General features: G+C 40.7%; 1 protein-coding gene across 1 annotated transcript in view; it reads left to right on the forward strand.

Annotated features, from left to right (window-relative positions):
* The window catches only part of PCCB (propionyl-CoA carboxylase subunit beta), a 52,015-nt gene that overhangs the window by 26,081 nt on the left and 10,407 nt on the right, over window positions 1-15,527 (forward strand). The window contains exons 7-11 of the mRNA XM_084640228.1: window positions 283-391; window positions 2,317-2,437; window positions 5,638-5,719; window positions 8,387-8,510; window positions 14,386-14,493. Coding sequence (XP_084496354.1) covers window positions 283-391; window positions 2,317-2,437; window positions 5,638-5,719; window positions 8,387-8,510; window positions 14,386-14,493 — 544 coding nt within the window. The remainder of the gene's footprint in view (window positions 1-282; window positions 392-2,316; window positions 2,438-5,637; window positions 5,720-8,386; window positions 8,511-14,385; window positions 14,494-15,527) is intronic.

Consider the following 15,527-nt stretch of genomic DNA (forward strand, 5'->3'; position numbering starts at 1 on the left):
TTCATTCTCTGTCTTTAGAGAAAAATGCAGAGTACTCTATCCAAATTAACAACACACAATCTGTGGGAAATGGTTACATTTTCTGGGGATTTTCAACTAAATATGTTGTTTAATTAATCTTGACTCTAAAAAAACGGGACCTTGAAGAAATTTCTTCTCTGTTTCACCTTTTTTCATATCCCTTTAGGGAAAGTATGAGAGAGGAAGAAAATCACCTATATTTTTCTATCAGTGAAGTGCTGTTGCAGCTTGGAACTCACACTTCACAGTCTCCTTTTTCAGGACACATCCTATCTGTTCATCACTGGCCCTGATGTAGTCAAGTCGGTTACCAATGAAGATGTTACCCAGGAACAGCTTGGGGGAGCAAAGACACACACTGCAGTATCAGGTGAGAGCTGATGATTTTACTTCGTTAGCGTATGATCCAGTTTTCCAAACTGAATGAATCAGCAGTTTCAGCATAGATGTTAGAACTACTTTTTCTCACTAGGAGCCCCCATGTGAAATTCTTCACTAAAGGTTATTGGGTTTGGGGCACTGGATTTTGGGCACTGAATAACAGTAATTATTTTTGCACTTTGTAGTATATCCATGGAATAACAACTACTAGAAGTGCATTGAAGGTTTTAAGCAAGAATAATATGATGCTTTCACACATGAGGGGGAGTTTATATATATTTTCAAGCCTTTTAAGTCATTTTAACTCAAGACTATAGAGTGTTTTACTGCATTATGGTAGCAAACCTGTGGCTGAATTTGCCATCCCTTTCCAGCATTTCTTTTCATTCCCTTCTAATGCTTCTCTTGCTCTTTTGGAACAAAGTTACCTATGCGACATCTTGACTTGGAGATGACTTTTAAAAAAAAAAAAAAGAGAGAGAGAGAGACTAAACAAAATCTGGCTAGCAGGAGTTTTATGGCTGTGAAAGTCTAATTTTTTGTTTAAAGAAAGAATGCTGAAACAAAAAAGAAATGTTGCCATAGTTACAGTTGAAGCTAGTTCTTCATTTTAAGCTTAATTTTGTCCCCCTTTCTATCTTTGAGAAAACTGAAGTAAACCCATGTGAACATGTCTGTGTGAGATGATGCTAGAGTTAGGTATTTTAAGGGAAGCTAAGGGGATGTTGGACAAAGTAATTTTTGGAGGTGTGGTTATTAATATTTTAATAAAATTATCCATTCTTAGAAATTGTCAAGTCTCAGAAGCCTTTTTCTGGCTCATATCTCAGAAAAGACTTGGCATAGCTCCAAAACTGTCTTATTCTGTTGGCCTCTGGGAGGACTGGTGCCTTTAGCTAATTTAGTGGAGTTGGTTTGGTCAATCATTTACTTACTAAAAGTAAGTCTATGTGAACACTCTGCATCCCTGAATGGGGCCCAGACAGGCCTCATGGCCTTGTAGACTTTATAAGGCTCAGATCAGAGTAGGCTGTCCATTGCAGAGGAAGGGGAACGTTAAGCATAGGAAAGAGGGTATATGTGGTATGCATGGAATGTGAGGAAAGGGGTATATAGGGTTGCCTATGGGTATCACTGCAGACATTTACCATTTCTACTGCATCCATCGCTGTAGTATCTAGGCATTAAATACACCAACGAAGCGTGAGGAGCAGTATCAATTGGTGTCTGGGAATGGACAACTTTTTCCACACCTCAGTAGTCTTTCCCATGAGTAGGAATATTCATAGGACACTTGAAGACGAAATGAAGATTACATACCTGTAACTGGAGTTCAAGATGAACTCTACATAGTCACACTTCCCCTACTACCTTTCCCCACTTCCTCACAGTCATGCTTACCAAAGAACCTAGGATTAAAGAGGAGAAGGAACTGCGGGGGATGGAGCACTCATGCCCCTTTTATATCCTTGCTATGCAATGTTCTGTATTCACTATGAGGAGGGCCGAGGAAAGCGCACGAGTAACTGCTGGCAAGAGTTCTACCATTCAGGCTGTACTGGTCAAAGCCTGGCATGAGTGTACGTGCAGAGTCCATCTCAAAGAACTCTGATTACAGGTGAGTAACCTTCATTTGGGTCTAATACAACATCCTGGCGTCTAACCACAATGGGCTTCAAAAAGTAGTAAAGCTATTTTTTAAAATACAAAGATAAGGAGAGCTATCCAGAGCTGTCAAGGAGGAAGATTGACATGCTTAGATGCTTCTCAGACACTTCAGCCTTACTGGAGTTGAAAACTTGATGGCTCTGCTGGCTTCAAAAATGTTGATATGGTTGATGACTTTATTGACGTGTGTTAGAAAATCTAAATGGAGGCCTTGTGAAGTAGTATTATTTTGGCTTTTTTCTCCAGGGGTCGCACACAGAGCCTTTGAGAATGATGTAGATGCTTTGCTCAATCTCAGGGAGTTCTTTAATTACCTACCTCTCAGTAACCGTGATCCAGCCCCAGTTCGCAAATGCCATGATCCTAGGTAAGTGAGGGGCTTGCACATGATCTCTCAGACTTGATGTCAGTTTAATGTCATGTGTTTTTCTGGCAGTGTGAATACAAGGAAATGAGCATCTTGCAGCTGGACTTCTGATTTTGGCCTTCTTCACCGATTAATTCCCTCTTCCAACATGTATGTGCGAACATGTTTTGTTAGCTCTTTGTTTAGGAAGTTTTATATGTATACTTTGTTTAGCAGTTTTATAAATCATTGTCCCTTAGCTACCAGAAATACAGTATTAACCATTACAAAAATGAACTGATCAGTCACTGTTTACAGATTCATCCTGTGTTCCTGTGAGGCAGGAATAAGTTATAGGACAAACCTTTTTATCCAGAAACAGTATCTCCAGGATGATGTATTTTCTTAAACAGGAGGACACTTCTGCCTTTTCTGATATTAACAAACCAAGAGAGTCTATTATACTGATTAATATTCTGAGAAGTTTGTCACATGTTGTTTGTAGTCTTTTGCCATGTATGAACTCGATGAGTAAATTTTCCATATCAGTAGAATCCCATGTGGATTTTGTTTTTTTTAAACAATTACTCTAATATTGGGCAATTTTTATTTTTTTCTGTGAGAGGCTACCAATAATCTTGCAGCTACTAACAGATGAGAGCTTAATTCTCTATTTCCTAGACTGGGATCCATTTCCACTAGCAAGCCTCAGAAGGATTACCACATGATCTCTGTGTAATAAATGTTCAATAGTTTGTAATATGAGGTTATGAACTGCATCTCAGTGCTCTAATAATTTGACATGTACAACATATAAAATAACCTTTTCTACCAGAAATTTCTTCAACATTTCTTGCCATCCATATTTTTTAATATTTGCTATTCAGTGGGTACGCCAATATCTTAAATTAATTTTCTCATATAGTGCTATGAATCAAGATCGCTGGTCTTTTTCCCCCAAATCTAAGCCCATTTCTCTGAGGTAATATGTCTGCCTAAATCCTTGTCCTGTTATATATACGGATATTTTCTTGCAAGGAAAATTGTCAGTAAATGCTATTAAAATTAGTTTCCTCTATAAAAGAGTTTATTTACAGAGCTGAGAAATATAGGGTTTTATTCTATCCTCATTGAAGTCAGTGACAAAGCTCCAATTGACTAGCTTTGATCAGGGCCATAATACCTAAATTGAAAGTACTCATCTCATGGGAAAGCAGGCCAATAAAAATTGGTGTTGTTTTCTAAAGGAGTTAGAAGACTCTCTCTTTAGTAAACAATCAGTCAGCCATGAATATTCCATTTCTCTTCCACTCTGAATAACTCTAGTTCATTGTTTGTGTTAAAGTCAGGACTATAGGCAAAAACTAAAGGGAGGCTGTCACTGCCTCCTGGTGCGGTCTTTCGAGGAGTCTCAGCCACTCCTCACTGAACTTCCTTAGTTTATCCTCAGTCCGGTCCCTAACTGGACCCTCAACCTAATTAAGTCTATCAGCCCTCCAATTGGAGGGCTGGCAGTCTCCCTTACTCTCCTGGCTGTTTTCTTGGTGCGGGGCTGTTTTCTTTGTTATCCTTGGCCTTTCTGCCTCCCTTTCCTTCTCTTACACTCTCCCCTTTATAGCAGGTCTTGTTTACTCTGTTGGTTGCAGCTGTGGGTGCCTGCCTCCATGATTGGCAGTTCTGGCAGCTGCATGGGGGATGTGATCAAGCTGCTTGCTTGTAAACAGGAGGAACTCTCCTCCCACTCTGTCTATGCTCAGTATGAGGTTTGTAGACCCCCATTACAGAGGCCCTTGCTAAAGGGTGCCTACAGATTTCTGGAGGTGTAATTTTATTAATCCTTGATAACCTAGAAATGTTACTGCAATTTTCTTGGTCAATAAAAACTAGTATTTGCCTGGATTAGAGTGCCTCAACCAACAACTGCCTACAGTTGGCTGGTTTGATAGTACCATATTACATTTGGAGCAGCTGGTCCATTCTGCGTAGTGGGTCAGTAGAAAGCTGCACCCATTCTCAGCCTTCTCTTACTTGTATAATTCTAACAGCGAAGTCTGGATAACTGCTGGAGTTTTATGATTTGAAGAAGGCTTTGAAACAAGACCAGTATCCTGGGCTAAAAGTTCGTTTTATTGATGGCTATTCTCTCTCACCAAGAGACTGTGGTATTCCTCCAGCACTCCAGAGCTCTGTGTATTTCCTGGAGTGATGGTTTGATGTTTCCATTGTACAGATCCTCTAAGTTACTTGAGATTGGATTCTAAGTATCTTGCAGAATTTTTTACCCATTTATACCCAAACATTTTCTGGACAATTGATGTCTCTGAGTCTGTTAAATGTATATCTTATTTTAGTTTTAGCATGATTTAATTAAAACCAGTTGCTTTCTTCAAATTAAGGATTTCTTTAGATAATCATTTTAGGGAAACATTTGGGTAAAATATAACAGCTACATGACAAACTATTTTACTGTGTATTCCTGCCAGTTTTATTCCATTAATAAATGTATTCTCCCTTGAGCAAAAGACTTTGCGGCCAGTGGAGAAAGCAAAGGAGAGTAGTCCCTTCCCCCCACCCCCCCCACCCCCTTGCATAACTCAGACAGGAACATCGTCAGCCCATGGATTTGCATTACTGCTTTAGGGCTGATATAAAGAGGAGTAATGTTATTTATTTTAATTTAGACAGGTTGACTGGAGCTTTGTATGGTTACAGGCAACTTTTTCCTCACCGGTGATTCTCTCCCTTCCCCCTCTCACCCTCCAACTGTGTCCAGCTCAATGATTGGGAAGACAAAAATGAGAAGACTTCTCCCCTTTCCCTTAAAACATGTTCTCCTGCTGCTGCTCCTTCCCACTTAATACTTCCAAAACCAAACTATTTTCAGTCTCCCCACACCCTCCTGTCTCTTGGTAGCAGCTGGCTCCTGTGTTACTGTGACCAGCAGAGCCCGCAGCAGACGGAAGATGTACACATCCTGTAGTCCTGCAAGAAGCCCCCCCTCCGCTGTTCTACTTCTTAATGCACAAGTAGCCAGGTTAAAACTAAGGAATTTTTTTTTTCTCTGTGTTTGGAAGGCTTGGCTGAAGATGCCAGCATACAGATAGAGTCTTGCCAAGCAGACCCCAATGGGAGGAGTTACAGGTGTATGTCTTCTGTATGGAAATTAATCTCATTTTGTGAATACTCATGTCATTTTTAATTACTTTGCATTTTGTCTGAAGTAACCGCTTGGTTCCTGAGCTGGACACAGTTGTCCCAATGGAGTCTACTAAAGCCTATGATATGGTCGACATTGTACATTCGGTAAGCCTTCTGTTCTAAAGAAAAAAAGTATTTATGTGACAAATTATTAAATGGCTCAAAATGCTGGAAGCAAACTAACAGAATGCCACAGGAGACCTACTTACAGTTAACTCTGTCTTCACAATAGCCATTCAGATAATTCTTTCTCCATGCATTGATCATAAACCCAGAGGTAACAAAAATTGCAAAAATAAGGAATCTAATGTATGAAAGGAATTTTAGATTTGGGATTTGTCTTTAGGACTCATTTTCCTCTTTCAAATGTTCATCCATCACATAGAAGGAAGACAGTATTGTTCAGGTTTCTTTTCTTAAAAAGTGGTTGACAGTCCCCAGATAAAAAACTGGAAAATTGTACACCTTACTGCACTTATCTTTTTATTTCTCTTACGTGTTTAAATAATGCAGTGTGTTTTACTGTTTTCCTTAATTTAAAGGGAAACAAACTTTATTTGGTGATTCCAATCTATTCGTAGAAATTTGAATTAAAAGAATTTTATTAAGTTTACAAAGTCAAGCACTCAGAAGTTTGGAAATACCAGAATGAAAGTTGCATGGAATGAGGCACAGGTGTCCTGTGGAAAAAAATAGTATGTGATGTGATATAATGCAGATGTAGCATTAAGGTTACTTGAGCAATATTCATACTGGAGTTTTGTAACTTTTTTAGTGCTTTATTTTGCAGTCTTAATGTTCTTAATATATTTTTCATGTTTTTTAACAAAAAAATAAATATCAAGCGATTGTTACAATCTCCCCTGCAGGTCATCATCAGGGTTTGAATTTTGCACCTCCAGATTCCTGGCACAGAGGTCTACCACTTGAGTTAAATGTTTGCTGTAGTATGCTGTTATCCTCTGTGGACCAGCCACAAGGGGCAACACACTGAAGCAGTGGGTTTCATGTACAAGAATAGGTCAACTGTATTGGCAGCGTGCCTTGGCACATAGATTTTCAGATTTTCCGAGAGGCAGTGTAGAAAAAGAGGTGTGAATTGGCTCTTCCATAGTAGGGTATAGTCTCAGGTTTGACAGAAGTGACTTTGTCCAGTCTCTAATGAGCCTGTAAAATAGGGGGTGAGGCTGATATTTGCCTGCCTGCTAAAGTAGAGTGTATGTGCATGGACTTATTAATATTGGTCTGTGGAAAAGATGAAACTGCAGAAATCATGTTCTAATTCAGGGGTTCTCAAACTGGAGGTCCGGACCGCTCAGGAGGTCACGAGGTTATTATGTGGGGGGTCACGAGCTGTCAGCCTCCACCCCAAACTCGTCTTTGCCTCCAGCATTTATAATGGAGTTAAATATATAAAAACGTGTTTTTAATTTTTTTTGGGGGGGGGTGTCACACTCAGAGGCTTGCTATGTAAAAGGGGTCACCAGTACAAAAGTTTGAGAACCACTGGTCTAATGGCTTCCAGCATTTTCCTCTAATCAAATGGTATTCTGATGGGGGAAAGCTTGAGTAACAGGATGCATTTTTATCTGGCAGTTCAGCTGTGGGGAGCTGCTTCAGAATGGTGCCAGAGGCTCAGTGGGGTCTGGGAGCATGTTCAGTGTGGGTGGAATGTTCTGAATATTAAGGCACAAACCTCATCACATTCTGCTGCTAGAGCTAAAAGCTTGGCCACTAGGGGTGAATTGTCATGGGGGTAAGCAAAGGACTTATCCTCCTTCCAAAATTCAAGCACCTGCTCCAAAAGAGAGGATGGGATTTTCACAAGTGCCTATGTGAGTTAGAGAGAAAAGCCCAACTAATTTTCAATAGGACTTGTGCTCCTAGGCCAGTTGCTGCTGAAAATCCCACCCTGAAGCACAGAGCTGTTTAAAATATGGTCACACATTTTTGCATTATTACAGCTGTCTGTCCTTTACCATGTACTCAGAAATAGCTGAACTGTTTTTACTCAAACTTAACAAAACATTCTGAGGCAGAGATCAAGCATGGAAAACTGCAGCCTGAATGATTGGTAGGCAAAGTTATTGTGAGCAACTGAAAACAGGGGGTCATGATAAAGTATTAGGAACCCATCATATAGGTATCACTATGGCGGTGGGGCACAGAAAGTAATTGGGCTATGAGGGAGGTTTGAAGAACCTTCCTTGCCTGTCCCTGTAGGTGGTAAAAGCAGAGCATGCCTGAGAATTGCTTTTCAGGGAGACAGCCCTGTCTTGTTTCTCTTACTGTCTCAGTTAGATAGATGCCGTTGACATAGTATGTGCTGCTTCTGTGCAAATAAAATCAAGTCCCAGTTCTGCTCTGTTATGAGCCTCTTACATCCTGTGCAACCCCAATTACTTTGATGGAATTACACAGATTGCTTGTCAGGGAAGAGCATGATGCACTGATCGTCACAGATGAAGCAAAATGCTTTGAATTCACCTGAGTTAAGTATTAATGTGTTGCAAATTAGAAAAGTGCCCTTATTACAGCGGAATCCTTTGAAAGGTTTGCTTTGGTGTCATGCTGAAGGAGCACCCTGATAGAATATATTCAAAAGTAAATGCAGCATCAAAAACATATTGACATATGCATTTGTAAAGAAGAGAGATTTATTTTTAAAACCTTCTAATTCCCAAGCAGTTTTTTTTCTCTCTCTGTAACATTGAGATTGTTGTAGCTCCCAGCATCTACCCCTGAGGATTTGTCCAAATCTCATTCTTGCAGATTGTTGACGAGAGGGAATTCTTTGAAATCATGCCCTCCTATGCCAGGAACATCATTGTTGGATTTGCAAGGATGAATGGAAGAACTGTTGGAATACTGGGTAATCAACCCAAAGTGGCATCAGGTAGGAACTAGGTGCCTGGTGCTGGGAATATATATTTCTAACAAAAGGGTGTTTGTAAGCTGCCTGCTAATTGTGTTTTGTTTATTATGCACATTGTGAGGACATATGTCACCATAGTAACCAGGTGTACTTTCAGAGTAACAGCCATGTTAGTCTGTATTCGCAAAAGGAAAAGGAGCAATCGAAAAGATGCATCCGATGAAGTGAGCTGTAGCTCACGATAGCTTATGCTCAAATAAATTGGTTAGTCTCTAAGGTGCCACAGATACTCCTTTTCTTTTAGGTGTACTTTGAGTGTCTAAAAGTTGGGTCTATGATTCATTTTCCCCTAAAAGTTTAATAGTAGAATAGGTTTTGTGGTAGGACTAGCATTTTATGTCACACATTAATGATCTGGAGAAGCAGGATAAACAGTGGCAAAATTTCCAGATTATGAGCCTGAATAATTTTGTGTCAAGATTAGAGAAACCAATGAAAAACTTCAGTGGGACTAAGCAAACCTAGTTAGACAGCATAGCATGATGACAGATAAAATTCCATGTTGACCAGTGTAAAATGATTTATATTGTCTGGAATAAAAACTATTCTCAACTGCTACCACTCAGAAAAGACAACTAGTATCTTTCTGATCAGCTCAGTGAAAACCTCTGCTCAATGTGCAGCTAAGGATGCATAATAAATGAGAAGATACTACTGAAAGAATTCTAAATCCATACTATAAATCAGTGGTACCTCATCACATGGAATATAGTGTTTGGGCTTCTTAGCCAAACAGACACAGCTAGGGTTGCCAACCCTCCTGCTTTCGCCGGGAGTCTCCTGGAATAACGCTTTATCTCCTGGAGGCTACCTCAGCCAAACCGGGAGATTTTGGGCACTAAAAGTCCGGTGGTGCAGCAGAGCTAAGGTAGGCTCCCTACCTGCCTTGGTTCCACGCCACTCCCAGAAGCAATCGGCATGTCCCTGCAGCCCTGGGGGAGGGTTCCCTCCCAGAATCCACACCCCATCCTACACCCCAGCCCAAAGCACGCACCTTGCACCCCATCCTGCACCCAAACTCCCTCCCAGAGCCCGCACCCACTCCTGGACTCCAGCGCCCTGCCCTGTATCACCAGCCTGGTGAAAATGAGTGAGGGTGGGGAAGAGCGAGCAAAGGAGGCAGGGAGGATGGAGTGAGTGGGGGGAGGGGCCTCGGTGAAGGAGCAGGACAGCGGCCTGGCCTTGGGAAGGGGTAGGGCATGGGTCTTTGGGTGCGTGATTAGACAGTTGGCAACCCTAGACACAGCTGAAAGAGAGAGGATTCACAGGCAGCCAGCGAGAATGACTAGGGACATAGAAAAACTGCCATCTGAAAAATGAAAAGATTAGAACCATTTCGTTTAGCAAGATGACGAATCTGAGGGACATGATAAAGTTATATCAGGTAAACAGTATGGAGAGGGCAGTTCAGATGCTTCTAGTCCTCTTTTCTCACAGTAAACAAAAATGGAAGCTTTCAGTGAAATCAATAGCTAGAAAACTGAAATCTGATAAATGTAGTGCTCTTTTACATAACACACAACTAGCCTGTGGAGCTTATTGCCATTATATCTATGTATAATTAATTGAGGTCAAGAGCTTAACAGACTTTAGACATTTTGTTTGATAATAATCACATCTGAAGTTACCATAGTAAGGATTCTTTTTAAAAGATGAAAAAATGTTGAAAGGCTATAAACTCTTGGGTTTCAGGGCATACATTAATCTGTAACTAACTGATGGGGATTAGCCCTTATTTCCCTTGCATATTTCTCTGACATCTCTCTAGTACTAGCCATAGGTTACTGTTACTGGATTAGATAGACCCTTGGTCTGAGCTGGTATGGGAATTCTTAAGTTACTTTGAAGGGAGTTTTGTTCCCTGTATTAAATGAAGTTGTCTCTATGTGGTAAATTACATTTCTGAGACAATTAGATGGTCGTATGACTACCCATGGTGGTTCTTTTTCTGAAGAACAACTTGATCAAATACAAACATTTGCTAAGTTAAATTGCTATCATACTGTTACCTGAGAAAATTAGCAGGTTTGACTGCTGTTTTGCTTTTGATTCAATAGTTTTAATTTTGGCAAAGATGTTTAAAAGCTCAAGGCTATCTCTGTTCTGTATCAGTTTTGTATAGTTAAGTATAATAAAATATATAAATTTTATTTGTTTTTTGGCATGGAAACAGAGAAACTTCTTGGAGTGTTTTAGTGAGTAGCGAGGACATAATAGCAGAGCTGGTCTTAGGAAAGAACCTTGGATCAAGTGATCACAGGTTGATTGAATTTAAATTAAATGGTAGGATAATTAAAACAAGGTCATCAACTATGGTTTTTAATTTCAAAAGGGCAGACTTTCAGAGATTAAGGGAATTAGTTAACGAAGTCCGCTGGACTGAAGAGCTCAAGGACTTGGAATTTCTTCAAATCAATTATACAAAAACTATCAGAAATTTTCATCCCAAGAAAGGGGGAAAAACTTGAAGGGAAAGGCTCCACACCCAGCTGGATGAATAACCACCTCAAAAAGGTTATTAGAAGTAGGCAGAGAGCCAATAGGGAATGCACAGGGGGGTTGATTAGCAAACATCATGGAGGTTAGCAATTCTCACTTTATTCCTACATTTTCTAAAGTCAAGCTGCATTAGCTGTTGCCAAGGAAATTAAAATAAATAATATATTTTTTAGTTATATAAATAAACAGAATAAAGAAGGATGAGGTTGGGCTGCTAGGTAGTGTGAACGGGAAGGGGATAAAACTAAAATGAATACTTTGCCTCAGTTTTCAATAATGATGATAATGTGGAATATGTATATGGATGCAATACGGCTGATGGAAATGAGCATCTAGAAATGAAAATGACCACATCTGAGGTGGAAGAAAAATTTAGAGCTTAATGCAATCAAATTGAGGTGGGGACTAAATAACTTCCATTTTAGAATACTGAAAGAACTGGCACATGAGATTGTTAGTCCAGTAGCAAGGATTTTTAATAAATGTATTATTTGGGGGTAGAACCATGTGACTGGAGAATAGCTAACATCATACCTCTATTTAAGAAAGAGAAGAAGAGTGATCTGGGCAATTGCAGACCTGTTAGTCTGACCTCAGTAGTATGCAAGGTTTTAGAGCAAATTGTGAAGGAAGGAATAAATAACATCATAGAGGTAAATGGTAAAAGGGATGTAATACGACATGGTTTCACCAAAGGTCAATCATGCTAGACTAACCTGAGTTCCTTCTTTGAGAAACTGACTGATTTTTTTTTTTTTTTAGATAAAGGAAGTGCAGTAAATGTAATATACCTGGACTTCAGTAAAGCATTTGACATGGTACCCCAGGGGAAATTATTAGTTAAGTTAGGGAAGATGGGGATCAGTAAAAGCATTGTAAGATGGAGAAGGAATTGGCTAAAAAGGAAAAGACAATGGGTTATGCTGAGAGGTGAACTATTGGGCTGGAGGGGAGTTATTAGTGGAGTTCCTCAAGGATTGGTCTTGAGACCAATCTTATTCAATATTTTTATTAAAGACCTTGGTTCAAAAAACCAAGACCAACTAATGAAATTGGGTTATGAAACAAAGTTGGGAGGCATCGTCAATGCAGAGGAGGATCAGAGTATTATACAGGAAGATCTGGATGACCTTGAAGACTGGAGTGATAGAAATGGGATGAAATTAAATAGTACAAAGAGCAGGGTCATGCACTTAGGGTCCAATAATAAGAATTTGTGCTACATCAGCTGGAAGTGACAGAGGATGAGCGAGACCTGGGTGTGAGAATCAATCATAGGGTAACTAGGAGCACCAATATGAGGCTGTAAAAAGGCAAATGTGCCTCTTAGGATGTATCAGATGAGGCATTTCCAGTAGAGAGAGAGAGACTTATTAATACCTTTGTACAAGACACTGATAAGACCTCATCTGGAATACAGTGTACCGTTCTGGTCACCCATATTCAAGAAAGTTTAATTTCAAATGGAACAGGTGCAGAGAAGACTTACTAGGATGATCAGGGTAATGGAGAGTCTGTCTTATTAGAGGAGACTGGAAGATCTTGACTTGTTTAGTGTAGCAATAAATACATTAGAGGGGTAAATACCAGGGAGGGTGAAAAGCTGTTTAAGCTAAAGGACAGTGTTGGCACAAGAACAAATGGATATAAACTGGCCAGAACAAATTCAGGCTGGAAATTAGAAGAAGGTTTCTAGCCCTCAGAGGGGTGAGGTTCTGGAACAGCCTCTTAATAGGAGTTGTGCAGACAAACAATTAGTTTTGAGAGAGATCTGGACAAAATTTTGAGTACAGTTGTATGACAGAGTTATGTGTGAGGTGGAGGTTAAGGCTCAACAGTTGTAGGGCTCATTTCTGGTTTATATCTTATGTTCCTAAAGTTCAAGCTTAAGGGTTTCAGCTGGCCACATGCAGAGGTCAGGAAGGGATCTTCTCCCCCCTCGCCCACTGTATTCTGGGAGATTTTTTATCTCCTTTCTGTGAAGCATCAGGGATGACCATGATTGGAGATGGGACTCTGCATGGGGTGGGCTAGGGCTCTCAGGTGGTACCTAGCATTCTCTCTCTTGGGTGCTTGGCTTGACTGGTTCTTGCTCACGTGCCCAGGATTTAACTGATTGCCATATGTGGGGTTGGGAAGGAATTTTCCTCCAGGTCAGATTGGCAGTGACCTTGGGGGAGTTTCACCTTCCTCTGTAGCGTGTGAGCATGGGGCACTTGCCAGAATTATCTGGATATAATTAATGGACCACTTCACCTGGAATGGTCCCTTAGACTGTATCTAACTACTTATGCTAAATTATCAGTTTGATCTTGTATTTAGCTGTGACACCGAGTGCCATTCCCAGGCCTGAAGACAAGTACTTGTCTAGCTCAGCAACAATAAAATATTACCTCACCCACTTGGTGTCGCTAATATCCTGGGACTCACACAGCTAGAACACTGCAGATACCTCACTTAATTATTTCCCTGCAATTGCAGGGGCCTCAAGCACTAGTGCATCTCACTCCCTTGTGTTCTCTTCATGTGGATCTTCTAGTTTGGTATTATTTCAGTTGTTGAGTTAGTGTGTGGGTCCTGGGTAGTGGTGGTGGCCTGTGACATACAAAAGGCCAGACTAAATGATCTAGTGGTCCCTTGTGGCCTTACATTCTGACTGTATGAACTGAAAATGCTGGTGTTGCTCTATGTGTAAGTGTACATTTGTGGTTTTACGCTGGATGTGGAGAGATACGTATAATGGTTAATGATGAAGTTATCTAAGGTTTATGGCAATGAAGAGAAAAAGGGATACAAAAATACTTTTAAATGGTACTGTTTGGATTGTAAGTTCTTTGGGGCAGGAACTCTCTCTCATAGTATTGTACAGCACTTACCACAACACAGTCACAATCTGATTGAGGCCTCTCTGTGTGGGTGCAATGCAAAGAAATAATATGAAATGAATACCGATAGAATACATGTCACATTCTTAGTGTTAAAGTAGTACAACCCTGTAGCATGTTATATTATTATGGGAGAATATCCCATAATATTAAAAGCACCTAGGTCTCTCTAACTTTCAGTTAGAGTTAGGTGTTTTAAGGTGTTTTACATTTTTTTATCCATGACCTTGAAGTGAAGTGAGGGGGGAAACATCATGAACCAGACAAACAATAGTCCTCCTCAACGAGAAATACAGAAACAGGAATAATTTGGATGAAATACAAGATAATACAGCCAAACTATAGAGTGAGATCCTGATAGTACCCTGAATGCACTGTCAGAAGGTTAGAATTTATTAGAACAGTGTAAAAGCCCCATAAAATATGTCGTCCTCTCTGTTTTTGAACACTAGGGTGTTTAGACATAAATTCTTCTGTGAAGGGAGCCCGTTTTGTTCGATTCTGTGATGCTTTCAACATTCCTCTGATCACTTTTGTGGATGTTCCTGGATTTCTGCCAGGTAGGCCCTCCATATTTGTAACTCCCTATGATTGGGGTGGGAGGGCAGTTGAGCTAGAATATTTAATACCATTTCTCTTTGTTTCTTTATCGAAAGATTTTATTTGTTTCTTCTATTATCAGGCAGGGTGTGTTCATCCCCTGCAGGTGCCAGAGCAGTTGCAAAGCCATCATGCAGGGCTCAGCCAAAGACTGGCTGCTTCCTTGCAAGCACCCCATCGCAGCTAGAGCAGAAGTTATTTGCACTTCACTTGCTCTGCATTTCCTTGTTATTTTGAGATTCCAAGTACCTCAAAAAGGGCTCAGCTGTAGTGTTCCTACTCTGCCTTGTGTTAAGGTCGTGCAGAGTTGCGCTGCTGCCTTGGGAGGTGTGAGAGGGATTGTTCCTGCAAAGGTGCAGTTGAGAGCAAACCCACTGCATCACCTATTAGTTATCTTGACTGGTGATGTGGGAAGAAAGGGCCAGTGCCCCTAGGAGGGAAACCTATGGGGTGTGAATTCCCGGTTGACCGCCTGTGTCAGAACAGCTGCAGTATGTGCTTCCAGCAGTTCTAACTCCTCAGAGTCCTGATAAAAGAGAGACTTTCAAGCTCTTTCCCCTTTGAGGAGGGGGACCTTCCCCTACTACATACTGTTACCCTGGGGTATGCCAGGCTCTCTGGGCTTCAAGCAGTGCGTCTCTTGCTGGGAAGCCATCCTGGTCGATGGACATTCTTGTTGTATCTGCTGCTTGGGAGAGTCTCATATCCCACAAAAGCACTCCATCTGCACTGCTTTTAAGGACAGGGCAAGAAAAAACCAGGAGCTAAAACAGACTCTTAATGATGGAGTGTTCCCTCCAACCAGCCTCAGATCCAGGCCAGGAGACCACCTCCTCCCCCACCCACCGACATCAGTGCTGAGCAAAAACAGTGCCCTGTAAACTTTGGTACTTTTACCTTAGTCTACCTGAGGTAAATCCACAGAGAATACCCACAGAAAACTGAGTCATTCCCACAGACAGATGCCACCTCAAAAAGGCCTTGGTCCCCACAG

Source organism: Lepidochelys olivacea, assembly GCF_965140295.1.
Source record: "Lepidochelys olivacea isolate rLepOli2 genome assembly, chromosome: 9".
NCBI classification, from domain to species: domain Eukaryota; kingdom Metazoa; phylum Chordata; order Testudines; family Cheloniidae; genus Lepidochelys; species Lepidochelys olivacea.